This window comes from Ranitomeya imitator, chromosome 2 (assembly GCF_032444005.1).
Source record: "Ranitomeya imitator isolate aRanImi1 chromosome 2, aRanImi1.pri, whole genome shotgun sequence".
NCBI lineage: Eukaryota > Metazoa > Chordata > Amphibia > Anura > Dendrobatidae > Ranitomeya > Ranitomeya imitator.
In genome coordinates, this window is record NC_091283.1 from 131,587,469 (window position 1) to 131,599,608 (window position 12,140).

Genomic DNA, 12,140 nt, shown 5'->3' on the forward strand with positions numbered 1-12,140 from the left:
CCTGCCCAGCCATGATAGTTCGTGTTTCTTCATACGTAACATGTCAGTTTGGATTTTCTTCCTTAGAGACTCATAATTCAGTGATAGCATTTTATCTGCCGAGAGTGTCAGCCGAATACCCAAATACTCAATGTGGTCATTTTCCCACTTAAAAGGGTACTTATTCTCAAAGCTTTTGGGGTGTTTTGTGAGAGGGGTCAGGTTTAATACCTGGCATTTAGACACGTTCAGCTTATAATATGATATTTTAGTATATGAATCGATTACTTGCATTGCTGCCGGTAATGATTCTGTCGGGTTTGTTAACGCTAGAATGATGTCGTCAGCAAATAAGCCTATTTTGTGTTCCGTTTTATTCACCTGAATTCCTGATATCATCGAGTGTGATCTAATTTTCTGCGCTAGAGGCTCAATCACCAAAGCGAATATAAGGGGTGATAGCGGACACCCCTGTCTCGTCCCGTTAGTAATAGTAAACCTGTCCGACATCATTCCAGAGACAGAAACCGATGCTGATGGGTGAGAATATAGCAGAGTGATTGCTTTAGCAATATTACCCGTAAATCCGAATCTGGCCAGAACCTCAAACAGGTATCCCCAATGCACCCGATCGAACGCCTTCTCCGCGTCCAGGGATAGGAGCAGAGAAGGCGTCCGGTCGCTCCCCGCCACATGGATGAGGTCAATCATTCATCTGGTGCCGTCCAATGTCTGTCTAGATTTGATAAATCCAACCTGGTCTCTCTGCACCAGGGAAGGGATTACATCGGAGAGTCTATTTGCTAAGATTTTGGAGTACAGCTTGAGGTCAGTATTTAGTAGGGATATTGGCCTGAAATTACTTGGATGATCGGGAGTTTTTCCTGGCTTGGGAAGAGGGACTATAGTCGCTTGTAACATTTCTTCTCGTATTTTGCCTGTTTCAAATATATTTTGGAAGACTAATAATAGATGTGGGGACAATATTTGGTTGAATAACTTCAAGTATTCATTAGTTATGCCATCTGGTCCTGGGGATTTATTATTTTTTGTTGCCTGAATGGTTTGTTGGATTTCTTTTTGGCTTATAGGTTGATTTATTGCCATCAATTCATCCTCTGGGATTTGGGGTAAAGATATGCTATTCAGGAAATTATTAATTCGCTCAGCGTTGGGTTGTGGGATAAGGTTGTCGGTCTTGAGATTATAGAGTGAGGAGTAATATCTTGCGAAAGTATTCGCAATTTCTTTAGGGTTGTATATTTTGTTCTTTTGATCATCTTGTATGTGAGCTATTTTTTGCTTTGTTAATCTCGCTTTAATCTTATTGGCAAGTATTTTACTCGCCTTATTCCCCTGCCAATAATATTTAGCTTTATTCCTCCTCAAATTATGCTCATATTTATATTGGAATAGCTGATATAGTTCGTATCTTGCCTTTTGTAGTTTTCTATATACCGTGGGTGATGGGCTATGTTTATGGATGTTTTCCAATGTTGCTATATTTTTATTGAGCTCTTCTATTTGTCGCATTCTCAATTTTTTGTGTTGCGCTGCTATCTGTATTAGCCGCCCTCTTATATAGGCCTTGTGGGCGCACCACACTGTGGTCGGGGATATGTCAGGGGTACTATTGATATCAAAAAATTCCTGGAGAAGGTCGTTAAGTTGGGATTTAATATTATCTGAGGCTATTAAGAAGTTATTAATTCTCCACGGAGAATAAGTTAAATTATTGTACGTCTCTTTAATTTGGCATGTTACAGGAGCGTGGTCCGACCAGGTTATGTTCCCAATTTTTGCTGATTGTATATTTTGTAGGAGCCATTTATCCACTACTATTAGATCTATTCTTGAATATACTTTATGTGGGTGGGAGTAATATGTATAATCCCTTTCAGAAGCATGAAGGACCCTCCACGTGTCATACAATTCTTCTGATATAAGACACTGGGACAGCGCATGGGATTGGGACTTTTTCTTTGAGCACCAAGATTTGTCTATGTTGGGGATCGGGACGAGGTTAAAATCTCCACAGATTAGCAGGGATCCTTGTTTTATTTTGGATAATTTAGTTATGAGGTCTTTAATAAAAGTGATTTGACCTGTATTGGGTGCATATATAGATGCAATTGTATACACCTTGTTATTGATGCTACATATCAATATTACATATCTGCCTTCATCATCCAGAACGCTATCAACAAGCTGGAACGCTACAGTGTCTTTTATTGCAATCGCTACTCCTCTCTTCTTTTTCGCCGCATATGACACATAGATATGGGGGTAATTTTTATGTTGTAGTCTATGGGTATCATCACGATTTAAATGAGTTTCTTGGACACATAGTATGTCCGCTTTGAGTGCCTGGGCTTCCTTCCATAATAACGATCTCTTGAAAGGGCTGTTTAGGCCTTTCACATTAATGCTAGATATTTGAAATACCATCAGTTACAAAAAAGAAAAAAAAATTCAATCAGTCACCAGATACAGGATAATAATAAGGAAAACAAAGGGGTTAAAGTAATTAACAACAACCAGAACAAGAACAACTTGTACAACACAGAGTCCGGTTCTATGTGAACCAACTGGATAGTCGTTCCTATCCAGTATTAAAGGGGGGGAGAGAATAGAAAAAACGAAAGCAATATTCTCATGCCCCTTCAACCTGCCAGCCAGGCAAAAAAATAACAGTGTGGTGTCCTGGCATAGGCACACAGGGGATACATATGGTAACAGAGTACTTGCGTGAGAATCAGGTCCATTCTTTGTTCAGTGTCGGGGGTCTTTTCTTTAGTGGGGAGCTGGTATCTTCATCCACTGATGTCAGGGACCATTCCTGGAGCAGGGTCATGGCCTCTCTGGGAGACGCAAGGACGTGTGAAGTTCCGTTTTTCGTCACGATGAGCTTTACTGGATATCCCCACTTGTAGACAATACTGTTGTCCCGTAGAATCTTGGTTGCGGATGAGAATTCTCGCCTCCTGTTCAGGGTTGTCGCAGACAAGTCGGTGAACACCAGAATGTTCCGGAATCTTTCTGGAAGTTCTTGCTTTGCTGGCGCTGACTTGGTCACTGCCTCCTTGAAATGGTAGAAGTGCAGCCTGGCTATCACGTCTCGCGGTGCGGAGCTGGGAGCAGACTTTGGTTTGGGGATCCGATGTGCCCTGTCAATCAGCAGGTCCCTCTGTTCTGCTGACGGCACCAGAATTGTGAAGAAGTCCATTAGAAACTCCTTTAGTGTATCCGCTGACACACTCTCAGGGATTCCTCTGAAACGTAGGTTATTGCGCCTGGATCGGTCTTCTAGGTCTGCAAGCTTCAGTTTTAGGGCCATGATTTCTTCGTCCGCTTCATTATGCGCGTCTACTAGTTGGTTGTGCGCCGTAGTATATTCCTCCAGTTTCCCCTCTATGTGTGAGGTTCTGTCGCCAATCTGCGTTATTTCTTTATGTAGCTCAGTGAAAGCCGTTGTGATATCAGTATGAATGGCTTGCTTCAGGTCTCCCAGCAGGGATTTGAGTGTGGCTACAGTGACAGGGGCAGAATTGGAGTCTGTAATAGGAGAGTCTGAGGAGACGGTCAGGGCTGTGTTTAGTGGCTGTAAATCTTCAGGCTCTGAACCTTCAGCATTCCTAGCAGGGGGGAAAAGCAGGGACTGCAGCGTTGGTGAATAGCTCTGTGTGCTCAGGGATCTTTCAGTTTTGCTGGGAGTTTGGGGCTGGTGGAGTGATTCACTGTGCAGCTCTGACCTTTGCTTCACACTGCCATCACTCCTGCTGCTGCCGGCGGCCGCGTGGTGAGAGTTGCGGTCGCCATCTTGGATCCAACTACCCATCGCTTCAAAGACCTGGACCCTGCTGGGCGCCTGCCCCCTCCTTCTCCCTCGCTTCATTCCTGGAGTGCACCACCGCCTGGCTTATCTTATCTTCAGATCTGACCTCCTCCGGTCACCTCACTGTGCTTTGGGCCGCTTATGATAGCTGGTGGTTAGGGAGCTCGAGCCTCGCACGTCCGCTCAGCTCCACATCCGGTCACGCCCCCGAACAAATGAGTTTTTAGGGCACGCTTAAAACTGTGGGGATTGGGGATTAATCGTATTAACCTAGGTAGTGCATTCCAAAGAATCGGCGCAGTACGTGTAAAGTCTTGGAGACGGGAGTGGGAGGTTCTGATTATTGAGGATGCTAACCTGAGGTCATCAGCGGAGCGGAGGGCACGGGTAGGGTGGTAGACTGAGACCAGAGAGGAGATGTAGGGTGGTGCTGAGCCATGGAGCGCTTTGTGGATGAGGGTAGTAGTTTTGTACTGGATTCTGGAGTGGATGGGTAACCAGTGTAATGACTGGCACAAGGTAGAGGCATTGGTGTAACGGTTGGTGAGGAATATGATCCTGGCAGCAGCATTCAGGACAGATTGGAGCGGGGAAAGTTTGGTAAGAGGGAGGCCGATTAGTAGAGAGTTACAATAGTCCAGACGAGAATGAATAAGTGAAATAGTAAGAGTTTTTGCAGAGTCGAAAGCAAGAAAAAGAGAAAGAAAAAGAGAATGGAAAGAGTTGCTACCTGACCCTTTAGAGAACTAAGGGCAAGGCCAGCATCAAGTCCCGCCTTGAGAAAAGGCCAAAGGTTTCAACAGCCAAGATGTTAAATTGAACAACCAAGAACTCTGGTGGCAGATCGGTCCTTGGGACACAAGATCTGGCCTGTCTGGGGCCTCCAGTGGAAGTCCGCGAGGAGATTGACGATCTCAGCGAACCAGAACCTTCTGGGCCAATCTGGGGCGATCAGAATGACCGGCACCCCCTCCGCAATGATCTTCAACAGCCTGGGAAGAAGGGAAGGGGAGGAAACAGATAGGGAAATACAAACCCAGGAATGGCCAAAGCATCAGTCTCCACTACAAGAGGATCGCGGACCTGGAAACAAACGGTGGAACCTTCCTAAGCAGTCGGGACGCCAAGAGATCTGCGTCCGGAGATCCCCATCAAAGACCTCCTGATGCAGGGACCACTCTCCTGCCGGAAATATGCACTGCGGATAGTGCCAGAACCGTCGCCTCTGCCCAGAAGAAGATCTTGGATACCTCCGCCATTTCCAAGAGACTGATTCCCTCCCTGGTGATTGACATATGCCACAGCCGTGGCATTGGACTTCTGGATTCTGACTGGCAGACCTCTGAGAACCCTTTCCCAGTGACTCAGGGACAGAAGAATGGCCCCTATCTCAATGATGTCGATCAGCAGAGGAGAATCTTGCTCCGACCAACACTCCTTCCACTGACGGATGGCAGGAAACCGCACCCCAGCCGGGAAGGCCGGTGACCGTCGTCACCACCTGCCATGGGCGAGAAGGAAGGACCGGACCTGGGGAATGAGAGGGGATGACAGCCACCAGCTAAGAGACCATTAGAATCGGACGAAAGGCCGAATCGGACGATCCAGAGACAGCACAGACCTGTCCCACTGAGAAAGGATGGCCTGCTGAAGTGGAACAGCGGAAAAGGGAACGCTTCCGATGCTGCCACCATTCGTCCCAGGAACTTCACGCTTCTGTGTTAGGGGCTAGGGTCCTGTCGACTAGACGTATGAGGATATGGGGTGGCAGTACACGCCGTACTCAGTCTCTTTGTGGGAGTACAGTTGTGACTGTTTACACTGTATCCCTCCATGGTACCTGAAAAGGAACGACGCACACTGAGGTAGATATGCGTCTATTGAAAGACCCGTGTCCACCTCCTACTGACACTAAGCTAAACTGGAAATCCTACTTCCTGTCGGTAGGGTGTATACTGCAGAGGAGGAGCTAACTTTTATTTGCATAGTGTCAGCCTCCTACTGGCAGCAGCATACACCCATGGTTCCTGTGTCCCCCAATGAGGAGATAAGAGAAATATGCTTTTGCAGATTTAGGTCAACAAAATGTGACAAACTTCATGTTAGGGATTTTATGCCACATATAACTGGTCTCCCAGGAGTTTAATTCTTGAGTGCTTTAGATATAACAAGTGGCCTTTGTAGGGTTAGGTATCAAGATATATTCTTTCTATTATTGATGAGCTGTAACTTCGTCTCGGAGTCTTGTGTTCTCCGAAATAAACTAAGGTGGTATTGTTGTGAAGTTTTTGACAGTAGGGAAAGCGTGACAGAATGCATGATGCGTCATTGATATATGTTGTGCGGTCCTGAAGGACTACTACTCCTCCTTCTTTAAAAGGTTTCCTGACTATAATGAAATTGATGAGAGGGGTTGAAATTTAATTTTCAACCTGAATCTATTGAAAGACATGGCTCGTAGATGTATAGGATTTTGGTTAATTGTGAAACAGAGGTGCATGCATAACCCACTTTAAGTAGTGCTCATTATGCTGCCCCGAAAAATAAAATTAAAGCATTTTCATGAGGGAGACAGCACAGTCCTATGCAAACATCTCCCTTAACTATTGCCTAAGACTGATCATGACTGAGCGCTTCTTCCATGACTGCCGCTTGGCTTGTACGGTGAGGCCTGCCGTCACTCACAGGACGCAGCACTCATTAGCAGTTCTCAGTTATAGCACAGGAATGCAGGTAACATGGAACAAGCCTCCCTGTCTTCCTCACATGGTCTGATTTACCTTCTCGTTGTCCTATGTATATGTTTACACTACTGCCTAAAACTAATAACGCGCGCTTCCTCCTGAGAGTGATGGCTAATTTGTACTATGCAGCCAGATATATAGAACAGAGTTGCACAGGGATAATGCAAGGCAGTCATCAGTCATGGGAAGAAGTGATCATTTTTGGCTCTCTGCGATCATGCAGGGAGAACGCTGCCTAGGACAATGCGGTCTGTCTTCCTCCTGAAATCGCTACGCTTGACCGGAGTAGAAGTCTGCTACTGGACAAGCTATACAGTTAGCCTAAAATGGGAAATTTTAAACATGAATCATATTTCAAAAGTTTAGTTTTTTGTTTAATTTTTTAAAGATCTTTGACATAAAAGTTAATTAACCTGGGGGGATAAGTTCTCTTACATAGAATGCACTTACCATCATAGTAAAACCCATTTAAAGGTCAGTTCTATTTATCCTCCTTTTGGTGTTAGTGAAAATCTTACCACGTGCTACAGCACCAAAACTTTTGTGGGGCAAGAGGCATGGAGATTTGTTAGATGTGAGCCTTGGCTATCAGGATGATGACCTTCTGTCTTGGTGATGGGGCTAAGAAAACCCCTGGGTCTGGTAGTATACTTATAATCAGATTTGTCTACTTTAACTAATACTAAACATTGCACCAGTGTCCGATTCTTTTAAGTCTGTAGGATATTTTTCATAAGTGCTCTTTTATTTATATGGTTGGGGTTAAACTGCTCTGATCATGTGATATTGTGACAATAAGGGCTGTAAGGGTCTGGCTAAAGCAAGAAAGTCTGTCATCCTGGGGAAGGGAGGGGGGCATGTGACGAACAGGACGAATAGGTGCAGCTACCATATACAAGCGAATATTAAATTAAAGGGATTGTCCACTTTATTTCAATAAATATATTAGGGGACATAAGTTTGTGGATCTAATGTGCAAGTATTACAGGTTCTCCTCCTCTGTGCAGAGCCGCCTGATTGTTCAGCCCTCCTCACTGACCGCACAGCTCTGCGGGTATAAAATGCCAGCTGAAGCACGAGAATGATACCTGCTGGTCCAGCCACCTCCTCCAATAGAAATCCAGCTATCTAAAGCGCAGCGCTTAGAGTAAGAAAAAAAAATCCAAACACACAGGCTGCGCGAGTTTACACTGTTGTGGGGGGAAAATACATGATATTTTATTAATTGATATTAAACATAAAAAATATGCAGTCTTACCATCAACTTGATGGGGTTTAAGCTTTGTGACTAAGCTCCGGTGAACCTGCACCAAAGGTTCTTTTGTTTCAGCATCTTCATCCAAAACAAGCTTTGTGGTAATTGGACATTTAACTGGTGAGGCATCTTCTACAAGAATAACCTAAATCAAGAACACTAGTTAGACGGTCACTGAAAGCAGTCCTGTGCACAAAACAGTTATTAGATGGCGATTACGTGATGCATTACAAACTTAAACCGTGTTATTTGGCTATCATATATTAGAAGGATAAATTGTGGTACGTAGTGATAATCGTACCTCCCTCAGTTTTTCCCGCTCTCGCTCTCTCTCAGCAATTCTCTTCCTCCTTTCTTCTTCCAATTTCACAGCATTTTGAGTTTCTGTTCTTAATTTGTCATCCTTTAAGATTTTTCGGATTTTCTTCCGACCTTTTCCTGGAGATTTGGAGTCCGAGTCATCATCCTCATCTCCATCTTCTGAATTTGTCTAAATTATTGAGAAGAAATACATAGCTGGCTAGCGATTATCAAGCTTTAATTGTAGAAAAAAAGTATAGTAGATATTAGCACTCTGGTCTTATTTACAAACCCATATTCCAAGAAGCCACCAGCAGGCACCAATTAACCTAGGGCTAATCATCAGAGCCTCTGCGCATTCTTTATTACAAAAGTTTACATACAGAAATGAAAAGACAACAGTGACCTCTGCAGGATGAGATGTGGCACTACAAGTGATATACTGTAGTGTGGACAGGACAATAGAACCTATGCCTGTAGAGTGCAAATACACATAACAAGGGTTTGTGAAGTAGACATTATTTTTGGTCCAAGTGCGATCCGACATAACATTGGATCACGCTAGGACCAATGTTATTTTAAGGGGTCATGCATATGTCCGATTTTTCACTCGGACAGAGTCTGCTAAAAGAAAAGGGGGAGAAAAAAAGGGGGGGGAAAAGTCAGACTGCAATGAGATAACATTCAAGTACGATACGTCAGATTTTCATGGACTGACAGAATGGTGAAGATTGAGACCTTTTTTTTCTTCCATTTACTCTTCTGAAAAAAAATCGGATCACACTACGATCATCCTCTAATCAGAGTCTGATCAGAATATGATAAGAACAATTAGACCAATTCTATCAGATCAGAGAAAACTCTGTTGTGTGACCCTAGCGTAAGACTTCTAACCATCAATGGCAAACGCACAGATAAATCTGCAAGTAATATACCATAAGTGGAGAAAAATACACCAAGTACATCACATATAAAGGATGACAATCTGAAAATACACAGTATGTCTGGATATCATTGCAGATATTTTTCATAGTGTCAAAGCCTCCTCCACTTGCATTATAGCATAAGGTGTTGCAGGAAACCTGCTATAATTAGGGCACGTGCGATCTCGGGCTATAGATATTCAGACACCCTAAAATCCAGTGTGCAGTAACTGTGGCTGGTACCTTTGCTTCACTAGAGTCCTCTTGGACTTTGATTCGTCGTCTTTTCTTTTTCTGCTTATAACTTCGTTGATTTTCCTCTGCTTCCTTCTTTGCCGACCTGCAAAATTATAAGCAACAGATATATTTGAGAAATTCCATTTTAGCCTTTAAAAATAATTGTTGTATAAATAACTAATTTAGGCACTGTTTTTATTTTGGACAGTTGAGTACAATCTTCTGGTGATATTAGAATGCAGTTTAGAGAAGCAAAGTTCCTTGCTGTGCAATGACTTGGAGGCAGCATGTACTCTGCAGGGTGGACAGAATCCACGTCACCCACTTGTTGTCAGATCTGAAACACTGACTTTTGTAAAATCTGACAGTTCAGTAAACAACCAATGTAGACACGTGTGCAAACACCAGAGTAAATCTGTGCAGGTTCTGCTTGTCCAGTACCTTCTAGCTATGTCCACTGCTATGAACAGGGGCAGGATTTATACCAAAGAGCGGAGCAGCCCTTTCTGATGTGCTAAGGGGATGAAGTGGGGCACTGTGGCTGGTAGTGTGGTGGGGGTGCACTGCCTATGCAATCACCACGATGTACATGTGCTGTAGTATACTGGAATTACCTTTTACAGATGACAAGTGCATCAATTATCAACAAGGTGTTGTGTGTTTACAAGTCTTTACCATTAGAGAACAGATTAGTTCAGTCCTGTTATAGTACATGATATGGCTGTCAATGTCACAGCCAATTCAGGCTACTGGTTAGAATTCATGTGTATAACACAGGATGCCAAGAAGGGGAAAGTGAACAACTTAACATTCAGCCAATGAAAACGCAAAAAGTCATCATTATCTCAGTAAATTAGAATACTTTATAACACCAGCTAGAAAAATGATTTTAAAATCTGAAATGTTGGCCTACTGAAATGTATGTTCAGTAAATGCACTCAATACTTGGTCGAGGCTCCTTTTGCATCAAATCCTGCATCAATGTGGCATGGCATGGAAGTGATCAGCCTGTGGCACTGCTGAGGTGTTATGGAAGCCCAGGTTGCTTTGATAGCAGCCTTCAGCTCCTCTGCATTGTTGGGTCTGGTGTCTCATCTTCCTCTTGACAATACTCCACTATGGGGGGTTAAGGTCAGGCGAGTTTGCGCCCAATAAAGCACAGTGATAGTGTTGTTTTTAACCCTTAAAGGTTCGGGGTATTTTTGGTTTTGCATTTTCATTTTTTGCTCCCCTCCTTCCCAGAGCCATAACTCTTATTTTTCCGTCAACATGGCCATACGAGAGCTTATTTTTTGCGGAACGAGTTGTACATTTGAACGACACCATTGGTTTTACCATGTCTTGTAACAGAAAATATGAAAAAAAATTCCAAGTGCAGTGAAAAAAAAAAAGTGCAATCCCACACTTTTTTTGTTTTTTTGGCTTTTTTGCTAGGTTCACTAAATGGTAAAAGGAGATTTTTGTGTACTCACCGTAAAATCTCTTTCTCTTAGCCTCTAATTGGGGGACACAGGACCATGGGTATTATGCTGCTGTCCACTAGGAGGCGACATTATGCATAATCTGGAAAAGATTAACTGTGGCTCTTTCTCTGCAGTATACACCCCTGTACGGCGTCAGCCTTCTCCAGTTTTGTGCAAAAGCAGTAGGAGGAATGTAACATGAATAACATAGGCATGCCTATAAGAAGGCCACTATGTACGAGCTCAAAGAACAATATGAGAACTCGACAGTAACAACGACCCGGAAGGGCCACAGGGTGGGAGCTGTGTCCCCCAATTAGAGGCTAAGAGAAAGAGATTTTACGGTGAGTACACAAAAATCTCCTTTACTCTGTCGCATCATTGGGGGACACAGGACCATGGGATGTCCCAAAGCAGTCCCTGGGTGGAAAGCAATGGACGAATATTGTGCAGACAGGCCGCTACACTTGGGGCACCGCAGCCTGCAGAACACATCTACCCAGGCTCGCGTCCGCTGAGGACTGGGTATGAACCCTGTAGTGTTTAGTAAACGTGTGTAGGCTAGTCCAAGTGGCCGCCTTAGACACTTCTTGTGCCGAAGCCTGGTGCCAAATGGCCCAGGAGGCCCCCTACAGCCCGTGTAGAGTATGCCGTAATACCGGCTGGAAGAAGAGAATTCTTAAGGCTGTAGGCGTCTTGTATGGTGGATCTGATCCACCTGGCAAGGGTAGCTTTGGAAGCTGGCAGACCCTTGCGGCCGCCTTCCGGAAGAAGGAAAAGAGAAATCAGACCTCCGGAAGAACGTAGTCCTAGACACATATATACGCAATGCCCTGACAAGGTCAAGCGCATGCAGAGCCTTCTCCGCTCTATGAACCGAGACCGGACAAAAGGATGGCAGAGAAAATGTCCTCATTAAGGTGGTGGGACACAACCTTCAGAAGGAATGATGGGACCGTACGGAAAACTACCTTGTCCTGGTGAAAAACCAGAAAGGCCGTCTGCAGGAGAGTGCTGTCAGTTCAGACACCCTGCGTAGCGAGGTGATTGCCACCAGGAAAAACCACCTTCTGGGATAGAAGGCAGAGGGGCACCTCCTTAAGGGGTTTGAAGGGTGGTTCCTGCAATGCTGTCAGTACCAGGTTGAGGTCCCACGTTTCTAGTGGTCGTCTGTAGGGGGGAACCAATCGGGAAACCCCCTGAAGAAAAGTTCTTACTTGCGGCTTGGTAGCAATACGCGTTTGACAAAGGACAAAGCACAGAGGGCTGACACCTGGCTCTTAAGCGAGCCCAGGGACAGCCTGGCCTCCAGACCCGATTGGAGAAAAACAAGTACTTTGGGTAAGGAATAAGGGAGTGGAGTCTGGCCCCGAGATTCGCACCAGGTAAAGAAAGCTTTCCAGG

At 44.5% G+C, this 12,140-nt stretch overlaps 1 protein-coding gene across 1 annotated transcript in view; it reads right to left on the reverse strand.

Annotated features, from left to right (window-relative positions):
• ATRX (ATRX chromatin remodeler) overlaps positions 1–12,140 on the reverse strand; it is a 246,932-nt gene that overhangs the window by 114,032 nt on the left and 120,760 nt on the right. Inside the window, exons 15-17 of the mRNA XM_069747241.1 lie at positions 9,280–9,376; positions 8,115–8,303; positions 7,817–7,958 (exon numbers count right to left, since the gene is read on the reverse strand). Coding sequence (XP_069603342.1) covers positions 7,817–7,958; positions 8,115–8,303; positions 9,280–9,376 — 428 coding nt within the window. The remainder of the gene's footprint in view (positions 1–7,816; positions 7,959–8,114; positions 8,304–9,279; positions 9,377–12,140) is intronic.